Source organism: Mchenga conophoros, linkage group LG7 (genome assembly GCF_057382185.1).
Source record: "Mchenga conophoros isolate Kocher_MC1m ecotype Shallow Benthic linkage group LG7, M_conophoros_male_GT1.1, whole genome shotgun sequence".
Lineage (NCBI taxonomy): Eukaryota > Metazoa > Chordata > Actinopteri > Cichliformes > Cichlidae > Mchenga > Mchenga conophoros.
The window spans coordinates 64,091,376-64,104,470 of NC_140532.1; the positions used below are offsets into that span (position 1 = coordinate 64,091,376).

Consider the following 13,095-nt stretch of genomic DNA (forward strand, 5'->3'; position numbering starts at 1 on the left):
GCAATGATGTGGAATTAGTTGTAACAGTTGCAATAAGGTGTTAAAAAGAGTGCTCTTTCATTCAAACAGGAGACTTCCAGTTTGAAGTGAGCCAGCACTGTTATTGGTTATATGGCTCTTTGTTACTTTGTCCCTGCATTCCCAAAAAACAATGGTCTACGACCCTGTTTTGTGAATGGACCTGTTGGCCCATCCTTAGTAATTTCAACATCTATTGGTGAGATTCCCACAAGATGCTGCATATACGCCCATGGAAACAGATTGCATTTAACAGGGTTGTAGAAACACTAAGCTACTGTTACTAATAAGATCACAATACTAACTTTATTTATGTTGGCTCTTTATAAAAAGCAAAATAACAGATTGCAATATTGAAGCACAAAGCCAGAAATTACAGATTAAATTAAAGTTAAGGTAGAAACAAAACTTCTTAATTTCAGCTTCTCCCTTTAGGGGTTGCCATTCTGGACCATCTGCCTCTATCTCAATCTAGCGCTACGATCCTCCTCTCTCATACCAACCCTTACACATCCTCCTTCATTGCATCCATTAACCTGCTTTGGATTTTCCCGTTTTTTGTCTGACCTGGCAGCTCCATACTTAACATCATTTGCCCAATCAGCTATTCCTCTTCTGCACATGTGCAAACCATCCCAGCCTCACTTACTTTGTCTCCAAAGCATTCAACCTGAACTTTCCTTCTGATGTGCTCATTTCTAATCTCCCTCCTGATCACTCCCATCTTAACATCTTCAGCTCCACTCCTGTCTTTGTGTTAGTACCACTGTCTCCAAACCCTACCTCATACCAGCCTCACTACCACCTCTTCTGTTACAAATCACCCAACACTCTTCATCACCGCTTGCGTGCACTGTCTGTTGCTTTGGCTGGTCGATCCCAGGTATTTTAAATTTACCTTGTCCATCACCACTCCAAACAAGAAGATGCTCAGAGCCGATCCCTGATGTACTTCCACCCCGACCTTGAATCCATCTGTCACTCCTACTGCATGCCTCAACACTTGTGCGTTTTCTTCCTACAGGTCCGTCCTTACAGACTTCTCTGTCAGTCTTGACTTCCTCATGCAGCACCGCAGTTCCTCTCTTGGGACTCTACCCCTATCTCTCCAAAGTTACTGCAGCTCTGCACGTCACCCTTGAACTTGAAATTGGATTTCTCTATTCTTCAGGAATCCTCTGACCAAAATTATGTTAATCAATCTGTTTAAAAGAAGCCATCTCTCCTAAAGATCTTCATATTTCACAGACATGCCATCTGAACCACCTTTCCACTCTTCATAGTGTAATATGTGAAATCTGCACTTCCTGACTCACTTTCCTCCATCCATCCTCCTCTCTTTCTCATTTTCATCATTCATTAGCTCCTCAGAGTACTCCTTCCATCTTCTCAGCACACTCTCTTCATTTGTTAGTACATTATGATCTCTATCCGAAACCACCCTAACTCAGTACACATCCTTTCCAGCTCAGTGTCTGTGCTGCCTCGTCCTTTCCTCAGTGCCCAGCCTCACATGCAATGCCCATAAGCCTTTATCCTTTGGCACCCTCTCTCTTTGCCGTACACCTACCCTCTCAGCATTCCTGCCAACTTTCTTCATCTCCTTGACTATCCCACTTTTCTTTGCTAACGCCTTCCTTTAAATATGTTCCTGTACTTTGTCAGTGCATAGAAAGTCACAAATCATCAGCATAATGAATGAAATAATAAAAAGCAAAAATTGTGAGGCTGTGAGGACAGCAGTCCACCTCTCTTAAGCTAAACAGGCATCCTAGTCAGAAAAGCGCACCCATTTGATTTTTTTAAGGCTTTAAGTTAGGATCGTCAGGTATAATATTCCAGTCACATATTCTACTTTATGTTTGTGCTGTTGTGGTGATGCAAAAACATCCTTATAATAATGAATCTAATTGACTAATATGAAACATTAACCAAATATAGCAGCAGCGTGTCCTTTCTGTGTCTCTTGGGTAAAGTTTAGTTGATAATAAAACACCTTTTCTTTTCTTGTTTAAGAGCATGCAGCACGTTTATGATAAAGATAATGACATCAACAGGAAGTGAGCCAAGACTTATATGTTCAGATAATCTGACCTTGAGAACGAATAAAAGGTAGTACCCACAGAATGGTTAAGACATGATCTTTCTGAGATGAAGTTGCTGAGCTGCTTGGGTGTTACTAAATCGTTTCGTCCAGCACAAACTTTGACTGATTGGTTTAAATGAGCTAATGCTCTGGTACAGGCACAGAACCACATAAACACACATGCACACATTAAAAAACTTCTCCCTGGAGGATGAGTCACAGGGAGGAAGAGAGTGCAGTACTGCAGCCTATACGCCCAAAGTCAAAATGAAGTAACTACAGAGCCTGCTAATAGTGTGAAAGATACAGTACTGTGCAAATGTCTCGAGCCACCCTTTGTTTCTGCATATTTTGTTCCCAATGGGCCAGATTTTCCTGTAATGTGTAAAAGTGTTCTTAAGTTAAGCATTCAGGAAATACTTTTTTAAATCCACTGAACACCGATCTGTAAATCATTCAACCATCAAAAGGCTCCTAGCTCAGTCTCTTGATGTGTGGAAACCAGTGTGGTTTCCAGTGTGTAGAAATCAGTGTGTGTAGAAATCAGTGTGGTTACTACACATAACAGACAACTTAGCAAAGAACCAATTTTAAATTGTATCTTTAGGCATTTTGTTACTAGCAGTGTATCTCAGAAAACATCATTTGTTGCCTTTTATTTAGTTAAATCTATGAAAAATGCCCAAAATAACAACAGTGTTTCTGCACCTGTATCATTAAAAGTTTTAAGGAACCCGGACAAGTGCACAAGGGTTATCTGAAAATGTTGTCCTTAAAAAAAATGGGGATAACAGACATCAGAGACAGAGGTAATCAGAGGTCAATTGATCCAATTCATCTACTGTTTACTGAAGCCTGATCAGGAATTCTCTCAATGCTGTCAAGAAGCCAAACTATCTATATAATTGGTTTAAAAAGTTGTCATACTAAATATTGACTTTCAAACTTAGATTTATACAGACTCTATTTTTGCCTTATAATCTGCAGATGTATCAATAAATTGCTGCTCCAATTTCCCATTATCTTATCAACAAATAAAAAAATGGGGGGTGTTTCATGAATTTTGCAATTAACAGTGAGAACTTGGTGACATATTAAAAGGCTTGAAAGTGAAGTTGGCCATTCTAAACCACTCTGCTCACAGTCTGCTGGCTGTCCATGTTGTACGCACACTGAATAAAAACATCTGCTGTTTGTGCAAAGCCCTGAATGGCCAAAAGGGGAGAGACACAGAGGAGCTTGGACTGCTACAAAAACATCGGTCAAGCCAACCAGCAACACACACACTGCTTCTCCTCCAAGCACCAAAGCTTAAAGGACGTGTAATAAAACATGAAATGCTTGTCACCTTTTTATTTCCAAGAGTAAATGTTAATGAGAAACTGGTTTTTGCACCACCAGGAATGCTTCCTAACACACAAAGAAAAATTCTTCTGTCCTAATCTTGAGGATTAGGGCTGTGACAACTCCAAGACAGGGAGAGAATCATCCTTCAGCCAGTTCGAGCTGTGTTGGCCATTTGCTCTGTCTAAATATTCTGATGATAGGATCGGTTAACCATTAATTCTTTTGAACCTCATGATTAACATTATCTCATTTTCTCACACTTAGTTCCTTCTGGTATTTCACATGCTAGGATTGCACATTTATGATCTCTGGTTACTTGCAGCCCTCCATTAGCTCGGTTGTTGTGAACTCCTTTGAAGTGCTTTCACACAGGAGATCATTAGCTCATTGGTTATTAACCCTATGATATAAAGTGTCTTAAGATAAATATTGTTGTGAGTTGGGGTTATGGCTTCGTGAAAAAGTCACAAAACATTAAAAAACAACAGGTTGCTTCAGAAAAAGTCTGAATACTTAAAAAAAAAAACAGGTTTTAGTTTTCATTTCTTAGGAAATCATCACACACATGTTATGGTTAAAGCAGACACACATAGTTAAAACTGTAAAAAATATTTATTATCCATTATGCCACAACACAAAAGACTGATTCTGCCACATACACTCACACAATAGCACAAACTCTTCTCATATTTCCTAAACAGTTGCTAGAAAACAGCAGCAGAAAGAAAAAGATCCACTTTTCAGAGAAACAACTATTCAGCTTTATTAGAGGAGGTTGCTCCATTGCTCCTCAGGTGGTAAAGAAAAAAGAAATAAAATTTTAAAATCTTAAAGATTTGCTACATGGGATTTCATTCATACAGAAACTCCTGTTTCTCACAAAAAATATCTCCAAACTGCCAACTACAAATTCCTAACTACAGCAGACAGTTTGTTTTCAACACTGCCATGCCTATGGATGTTCGAGATAACAGGACATCTGTGAGTCGTATAACTTCAGTGCGCTTTATCGTATAGAGGCAGCTGTTGAGTTGTGCCAGCACAGGTCAATCAGCGCTACGTGCACTGTTGTCTCTGCACAAAAGAAGGAACCTCGAACGTGTCTAACCTTTCAGACACTACTTTTTGTTTTTTAAGTTCCTGCGTGCAACAAAAGACAGACTGATTCTGCTTTCTAACAAATATCAAAGCAGTTTTAAAATTGAATGTGCAGCATGGGTGCTGGTTGTACTGATGTTGCGAGGATGCTGCCTGGTCCTAATGTGTGAATGTGTTTCAGATCACCAAAACAGGTTTTCTGGACGATGATGGGGCAGCACTTACTGCTAACTGTAAACCGGAGTTAACACACGAGAGGCAACAGCAGAAAGAAGTTCAAAGAAGAACAAGGAAAAAGAAGATTGTGGGCAGGCTGCATAAGGAGGTTGAAGCACTACCATCATGACATGTGAGGTTTTCCCACTGGGACTGGGACAGTTGTCAGAACCTGGTTCTGGAAAACAAATCTCTGGATGCGTTCAAAGACCCAGAGGAAGATGAGGAGGATGCTGACATATTGAATCCAGGCAAATTTGATGGTTTCCCAGAAGCCGGGGCGATAGGTGGAGGGAGAAGTCAAGGCAGAAACAATGACAAAAATTAGACACCACACCCCAAAATCAGGGGTGTCAAACATTAGAATCAGAATCAGCCCAACAAAGACTCCAGTCTGGGCCTCTGGACTGCTTTGGCAGATGTGAATGCAACGGCACACATTTTTAATTTTTAACTGTATTTTGGCACGGTTTACAGCTTCTGCTACTACTAATGACCTTTTTTAAGGTCATTCACACTACACCAAATGAATTAAATAAAATACACAAACAATTAAATGACAGAGGTTTTTTTTCAGGATAATTACATGTTAGAACAATGAACTACCAGAACTTTTTCTTTTAACTTTTACACATCTGTTTCTCTACTGTGCAGAAAAATGACGTAAATGTAATGTTGTATTTGCACTTCTTATTCTTATATTAAGACATCTCCAGGATTAAATGTGCAGTTAAACCTCTGTACAGTGACAGAAAGGGGAGTCTAACACCTCTGGCCCACTTAACGTTGGAGCGTGGGCTGAGCGTGGGTTGGAGAGGGGCCGATGGCACGATATGGCAGCCTCGCTTCTGTCAGTCTGCCCCAGGGCAGAATGTGAGAGTGAATGAATAGTGGTATTGTAAAGCGCATTGGGTGCCTTGAAAAGCGCTATATAAATCCAATCCATTATTATGTGGCCCACTGTATAATGTGACTGTATTATGTTACTATGCTGTTTCTTGTTTTATTGCTGCTGGCCTCTGTGAGCTACCAAACAGATTTTGTTGTATAACTACAATGACAAAAAAGTTCTTCAAGTCTTTAAGTCACTTAAGTCACTTTAATGATTTTAACATCCCTGCTCTAAATTTTCTGTACTCATGTTTTACAAGTTTCTTAATTTTACCTGACTTTTCTTTCACCCAAAACTTCATAGCAAAGTTTAGCATGTGAATAAGTAAAGCACTGAATGGGACAAAGAAAACGACATCCCAGTCCCCTGACATAAAATGTTAATATCATGCAAACGGAGCTGAATTACCAGCTAAATTAAAGCACTTAGTTAATTAAGCTACTGCATGTTATTCTAACTCACCACATTCATTTTACTTACTTTTTCTGATGCAGTGATTTTGCAGAATTATTTTACAGTGCTTTGAACAACAAAGCTATGTGACGCCTGATTGAGTAAAGATGAAATAATATTTGATTTTTCAGAGAATAAACATTCAGAGGTTTGCTGCTACAGCCTCCCTTTACCTTCCTAGTTTTATGCATGCACAGTACTGCTGTGGAAAACATGTCCAATAAAAGCCTACTTACATGAGATAAAATTTATCATAAACCTCTTTTTTATTATGAAATGTTTCTGGGCTTCTGGAGACATGGAGCTAACATATACTGACAGAAAGTTTACTTAAATTATTTATAATCATTTTTTACATTACGAGGTTTCACAAATGTCCAAATGAAGGATCACCCCAAATGAGTTCAAGGTTTTTATAGAGGTAGTGTTTGAGATCTCTCTTTATCGCTTCATGAATCAGAAAATACACAATGAAATCCATATTCTATAGCCAAAAAGGCCATACAAAGCATCACGATACAGGCAGGAATAAAACAGGAAACTCTGGTGTATGCAAATGACGTAGAAGAGTATGTCAGAGTGTAAGAAAATGACTGTTAAAGTTTTGTATTGGGAAATGACAGTAATTTACATACATGTGCATTACCAGAGGTGTAAAACAAGCACCTCAGTGTTTGTTCTGGACATTTCCTTTGTATTACCATCTCAAAAGCATGTCAGAGGACTGACAAGACTATATAAAATACCTCGGAAGCTCAAAATTGAACAGTCCATGAAAAAAACATGCTTTGTCTGCAGCGTCCCACCTTAAATAAACCTTATCCATAGAAAGTATTCAAAGATATATTTTTTTGAAGGTTACTCTATGTGAAAACAAACATGTCCATTTTAATGTATTTATCAAAAGGATATCTGATTACCTCCACAGGGTAGCGGATTTCAGCTTTAAACTCAAAGGGAGCAGCAGCAGCTCGTCCTATAGTCCACACGGGGATTGGGCAGGACAGCACTGTGGTCACTGTGGCAGGAAAAAAAAAATACACACTTGCAAAATTTGACTAAATTTACATTAAACCAAACAAGAGCAGCGCCTTTGTCAACTCACAGTTTCTGTTCTGGTAGCTCCTGATTATATTCTCGAGGTCATACGCGCTCGCAAAAGGGCTGGAGCCATCGATCACCGACACCTTAGCATCAACGCGGAGGAAGAGAAAACAGCACATTAACGTATAATCATCCCCCATAGCATGTATTAACACTGACACAGCAAAGATGCATGGTGTACTGCAAATATATTTTTATACGGGGTTATTGCGATGGCTAAAATCACTAGCTGAATTACTCTGATATTGAAGTAAACTTTAGATTAATACTTCAGGAGTATTTTATGCAGATTTGTTTTGTTTTATGTGGAGTTACATTTGCTGTGGATGTCTAAGTCACACATATTCTAAAAAATGACACCATATGGATACAAATTTGGGCAGGTGCCTCTCTGACACCATCATGCATACACCCAGTTTAAAAGCGCGTTTAGTGGGCTGTTACAGTGGTAGTGAGTGCTTAACAAATACACGCCTTTACAGAAGACAGAAAAGATAAGAAGCCACTGTTCTGCTGTGAATGACCCTTCTTGTAAAGCAAGACACTTGGGATGTGGTTGGTGTGTTTAATTTAACATTAGCAAACATTGTTAGCAAACCAAACACATGCATACTACAATGACGCTAACCACTGAAGCACGAAGCTTTTGGATATCAGATCTTAAAAGTGCCTTTCTGCTCCGCTCCAGGCTCAGAATGTGGTAGCAAAGCACTCATCTACTCTAAAGGGTGTAGCGAGAGAAAAAGGTGGTGATCCCGTGTCCTCTTACATTATAAATATTGTAGAGCCCCCTGTGAGGCAAAGGCGTTCTCTGCTGCAGCCTCAGGTCTCCGCTGATGAACAGCTTAGCTCCGGGGACAGAAGAGGAGTGCTGCATGTATGCCAGACTCTGCATCACCACGGTGGACATCCGCTGGGAAAACAACAACAACAAATATTACACTCTGCTTTAGCTGAACCACCAGCCGTAGACGGTCCTGAAGGCCCTACTTTGGTGCTGTCACACTGAAGGCCACATTTTATTATTTACAGCACTTTGAAATACCTGTTATTAAACAGGTAATATTTATTACCTGTCTGAAAAAATGTGTTTACACATGTAATAATTGGGGCCCAAACACTAAAAGTGTGAAGGTTATTGTATCTGCTTTGTTGTTTATCAATATTCAGGCAAATGAATCGCCTATTTGAGGCTCAAAAACTCGTGAAATTGTGCATACGCCTCAGTTCTGCTGAAAATTTACATAAAATCTACATATTTTACCGATTTAGCGTTTCAAAATGGCTCTAGAGCGCCACCGATGCTGATTATTAAGAAGTACTACAGACACATAGCTGAGCTACATGAGTCAAATTTGGTAAACATGTATAACATGAGACAAACAAAAAGTCTCGGGGCCCATTGACCTAAACCTAACAGGAAGTCAGCCATTTTTAATTTAAAGTGGAATTTTGCGGCAATTTCGTCCATTTTCAGGCCTCGTACGTTAGCTAACTCCTCCTAGGGTTTTTATCAGATCTACATGAGCTTTGGTGAGTACAATCTAAAGGCTTCGGTGATGTTAAATTGCAAAGCTTTTGAATTTTCACGAAAAGGCGTGGTCCTGGCGGCACGCTAATTTTCACTCATTCGCCACAGGACACGACATTGTCAAATCTCAGCTAAACATCGTCCAGTATGTCCCAAACTTCACAGCTTCGATGCGAGTCTAGAGACATCTGTGTGCCAATATTAGGTCACACTTATGGCGCCACCTAGTGGAGACAGGAAATACACAGTAGGTTATTTCCCGTCTTCACTTGTGGTTCAACGTCTGATATGCTTCAGAGATCTTTAGATGGTATTCTCCATCGCCACCTAGTGGGCATAGGTGTCCAGCATGGCTCAACCGCAGCGCACCTGGATATACGCCAGAGTGCGGGGGCCCTCTCGTCGCTGCTTGCAGCTTTAATTCTATTTTTAGCAGGCAGAGTGAGAGAAATATTGACATTTAAAACTGCTTAAAAGGCTTTTAAAAAAATCCCCAAAGCTACTAAAACTGATAAAAATCACGTGGTGATCTGTGCCTCTTAGCTCCAGCCCCACCATTACCTCACAAGTTTTATCACGTTTCATAACATTAGTTTCGTAAGTGAAAGAAATAAACTTTTTATGGCTCCTTCTCAGGTTTAAAGTTAGTAGAAAGCCTTGTCTGATGAAAAGGTGTTTCCTACGGAGGAAAGGTCAAACCTAAACTATCTAAAGTCAGTAACGTGGACCTCTTGGCCATCTTATTGCTGTTGGTGCCTTTTTGGAGCATCTTTAGTGGTGAACCATGTTATTTATGGCCCAATGTGCAACCTTTAATTTGCACTAACTAGCTTAACAGATTCATGGAGTGTCTGTGCGAGTGGGTAATGCTGTGGGATACATACAAAGAGCTGGTAGCTGAAGGTGAGCAGCAGCTGAATGCTGTACACCTGCTCATTGGGTTTCAGAGGAAGCTGCAGCTGAAAGACCAGGAGGTCCAGTTTCCCATCCTGGTTCTGGTCCTCTTCTCTCACCTGCAAAGTGCAGTCACAGAAGAACAAAGCAGACTCTACTGTTATTAAAAGTAAAAAAAATCATATCTGTCCACTGTTCAGTACAAACATGATGTTTATTATGCAGGAACGGACACTTTTTTAAACCAGGGCTCGCTACTTAATACGTTTTCCAGCTTTTCAATGACAGTAAACTCAAACTGCTCACTGAGCAACTGGACTACGAGGAAAAATAACATAATTGACATTTCTAATGTATTACACACAGTGAAATCATTAATTATTGTATGAAATAAGAAAATTAAAGTAATTGCCATGTGAGGCCTTTCGGTACTTTTGTGATGGTACAATGCAGACTTACCTAATGTTTTTGTACATTTATTACAAGTTCGTATTGGAGCTGAAAAATATTAAACCAATACATAAATGCCAAAATCTGCAGCTATTCTATACTGACTGATTTTGTGAGGCAGTTTTGTATCAACGTGGGGACACCAAATATTGATATTGTATTAAATAAATTTAATAATCACTAAAAACAAGAACAAGAAGCTGCATCTCATGCACCACCATCCTGAGATAAACGAGCAAAATTTACATTTAACTGGCCCACCTGAAAAACATTGCTTCACTGGACACACTCGCCTTAACAAAGCTGCCTCCTAATTCAAAGCAAGCTAACGGCTCAGCCACATAAACGAAATTCAACAGCAACCTTGTGACATTGACAAAAACTCCCCACAGCACTAAATGGGAGTCTATGGAGACTCCCTTACTCTTTGAGAAGGCCCCAAAAGGGAATCAGGGGAACTGCATGTTCATTTCTCAGCCCCATAAGTTGCTGCTTGGGTCCTACTGATGAAAAACACTGATGCACTCACTAACAGCTACTTTGGTCACAAGCACCATTCACAAATACACAGAATGAGCATGAAAATGAAGCTTACACCACGGCCAAGTTTCTTACTTCTAAATTCTGATTTCAGCATAAACTCTAATCACCTGTCTAATCTCATCTAATCCAATCCAGTCATCTGCTCAAAAAACTCAACTGTGAACACAGTGCTTTAGTTCATTACTTAAATATCATGTCTTCTATTAAAACAGGATCGATTCTGCTGTAGTTTGTTACCAGAGAACATAAGCACCGTGCTGATTTGAGTGGCGTGTTGTGAACACATTCTTACAGTGACAGCAGGAATCCGGAGGTTGGCTCCTAGCATGTTGTTAAGTTGGGGGAAGGTGCTCCAGGCGACATATTCTCCCCTAGTACTGGTTGCTGCAACAAGCAGAGTCTGATACTGGAATCTCACAACTGGCTGTTCCTCATAAGTGCTCCTTTTTATCCAAAAACCTAAAATTAAAAACAAGTTTGAGAACAAGGAGCATGTATTTGTACCACTCAAACTGTTCAGTTTTCTACAACTACTTACTTGGTGTAATTACAGACATATGCAAAATAAATCAGACTAGCACCCATTTGAAATAAATAAATAAATAAATAAATAAATAAATGAATTGCTGGACCACTCCTTGGAGGTCAAGAGACTGGAGTTGAGATTTTTGTGTGGGGAAATCCCAGTAAATTCCGGTAAATCAGCAGTTTCTGAAAGACCCAAAACAGCTGGTCTGGCTCCAACAACCATGCTGTATTCAAAGTCAGTGAAAATAATACTAAAATACATTTCTTAAATTATCCTCATTTAGAAAACAGAAGCAGCTTGATGATGTCACTGAAGGCTTGTTTTCAACTCTGTTGTCATTTTACACATGGACACCACCAACCACTTGTTTATCAGTTGTAATAATAAACGTGAAAATAATTACTGCCAATCAAACAACCACGTACAATGCTTTCTATGTGTTTTCTGTTTAAAGCAGACATGAATTAAGCGTTTTAACATGTTTCACAGTCATACGAGAGCAATAAGAGAAACAGGGAGCCTGTGATTCCTGACAGAGATAAATGAAGTCTGATAGTGCAAAATGAATCTTAATAGGTGTATAAAAGCTTCAATCGGGAGTTTTATAAATGTAATTTAAAACTTCATGGCTTGTCCCATGCTTTGATACCTAGCAGACTTGGGAGAATAGAGGAAGTGCCACTGGATTTTGCCTTACCAGCAAAATCTATCTATGAAAATTCCATGGCGTGGCGCAACCCGGGTGTTTTTCCATGAGTGACGTGCAAACAAATATTTTGCTTCTATTAGCGTGGCATGTGTTGCTGTTAAAGGGTGTAGTTTTTAGAGCGCATGTAGAGTTTCTGGACCGTAAATGTACCTTGGCTCCTGTAAGCAACCAGCAGAGGCGGGATGTAGGTGAGGCACAGAACCACAACCAGGAACAGCGTGGCTTTCGTGCACACGCTCGTTTTGTACCGAATCAAAGCCGGGTGAGAGTACACCTCATAGAAAGCCATAAGTGTGCTGGAGGTATAAACAGCTCAGTCTTCCAGATAGCAAAGATGCTAAACCGACGGAAAGCCCTCGGAGGATCAGCGTGGGCAAACCGACAATAAAATGCTAAGCAACCACAAATTATCCCTTAGTCATCTAACCGCTTCCGTAATGAAGTGAGTCTAGTAGGGCACTGGTCAAAAACACAGCGAATTAACATGCTATTTATGTTAGCACCAAGTACCGCGCCATGTTCCTTCCTAGCTTAGCGTCTGGCGGTTACCATGGCTGCCAGTGTTCGCGTTTGTGCTGCATTCACGCGATACCAGCACGGTGAGGAGCACACACACACACACACACACACACACACACAAAACGTGTACAGAAGCAGAAACGCATTACAGGCAGGGATTCTATATTTTTGTGGTTATTGTGCATTTATTTCTTGTAATTTTGACTTTTGAATAATTTCATCACCGTTTTCATCAGTTTGCTTCGCTTTGCGGCCCTTTTTGTGTCTGTTTCAAGTTGTTTGCGGGGTTTTTTTCAATCTTTTTGAGGATAGGGGGGTCTCTGATTATTTTTTAGTTTCTCTTTGAGGAGGTTTTGTGTCTCTTACTTTGTGTCTTTTTGCATCTCGTCAATTTGCACCCGTTTCAGGCCACTTCCTGTATTTCCCTATGTTTTCAGTTGGGTATGTCTGCAAACACGTGTCTGTTGGGTTTTTTCTATCACTTTCTGTTCATTTTGCATTTTCCCTTTACATGCCAATCTAAATATTCTTTATTTTTCACTATGCAGTCACATAATGAAATTCTGTGTGGTAGTTTTCATCTTAAAATAAGATATTAATTGCTACATAATATATAATTGTACACAATAGAAAATAAATCATCATTAAAGATAATTTTGTGTTTGTTATTATTATTATTATTATTATTATTATTATTATTATTATT

General features: G+C 39.6%; 1 protein-coding gene across 4 annotated transcripts in view; it reads right to left on the reverse strand.

Moving 5' to 3' along the window:
- Positions 1-12,425, reverse strand: part of tmem231 (transmembrane protein 231) — a 17,779-nt gene extending 5,354 nt beyond the window's left edge. For 2 of the 4 annotated variants that reach the window (XR_014893133.1, XM_085280752.1), the window contains exons 1-6: positions 12,021-12,425; positions 10,925-11,091; positions 9,630-9,758; positions 7,984-8,127; positions 7,216-7,297; positions 7,031-7,128 (exon numbers count right to left, since the gene is read on the reverse strand). Coding sequence is in view for 3 of the 4 variants with exons in the window: in XM_085280752.1 (XP_085136878.1) it covers positions 7,031-7,128; positions 7,216-7,297; positions 7,984-8,127; positions 9,630-9,758; positions 10,925-11,091; positions 12,021-12,159 (759 nt within the window). In the remaining variant the exon portion in view is untranslated. Of the gene's footprint in view, positions 1-3,840; positions 5,053-7,022; positions 7,129-7,215; positions 7,298-7,983; positions 8,128-9,629; positions 9,759-10,924; positions 11,092-12,020 lie in introns of those variants that run through there. The other 2 variants (XM_085280753.1, XM_085280751.1) reach the window with 2 other exon arrangements.
- Between the last annotated feature and the right edge of the window lie 670 nt (positions 12,426-13,095).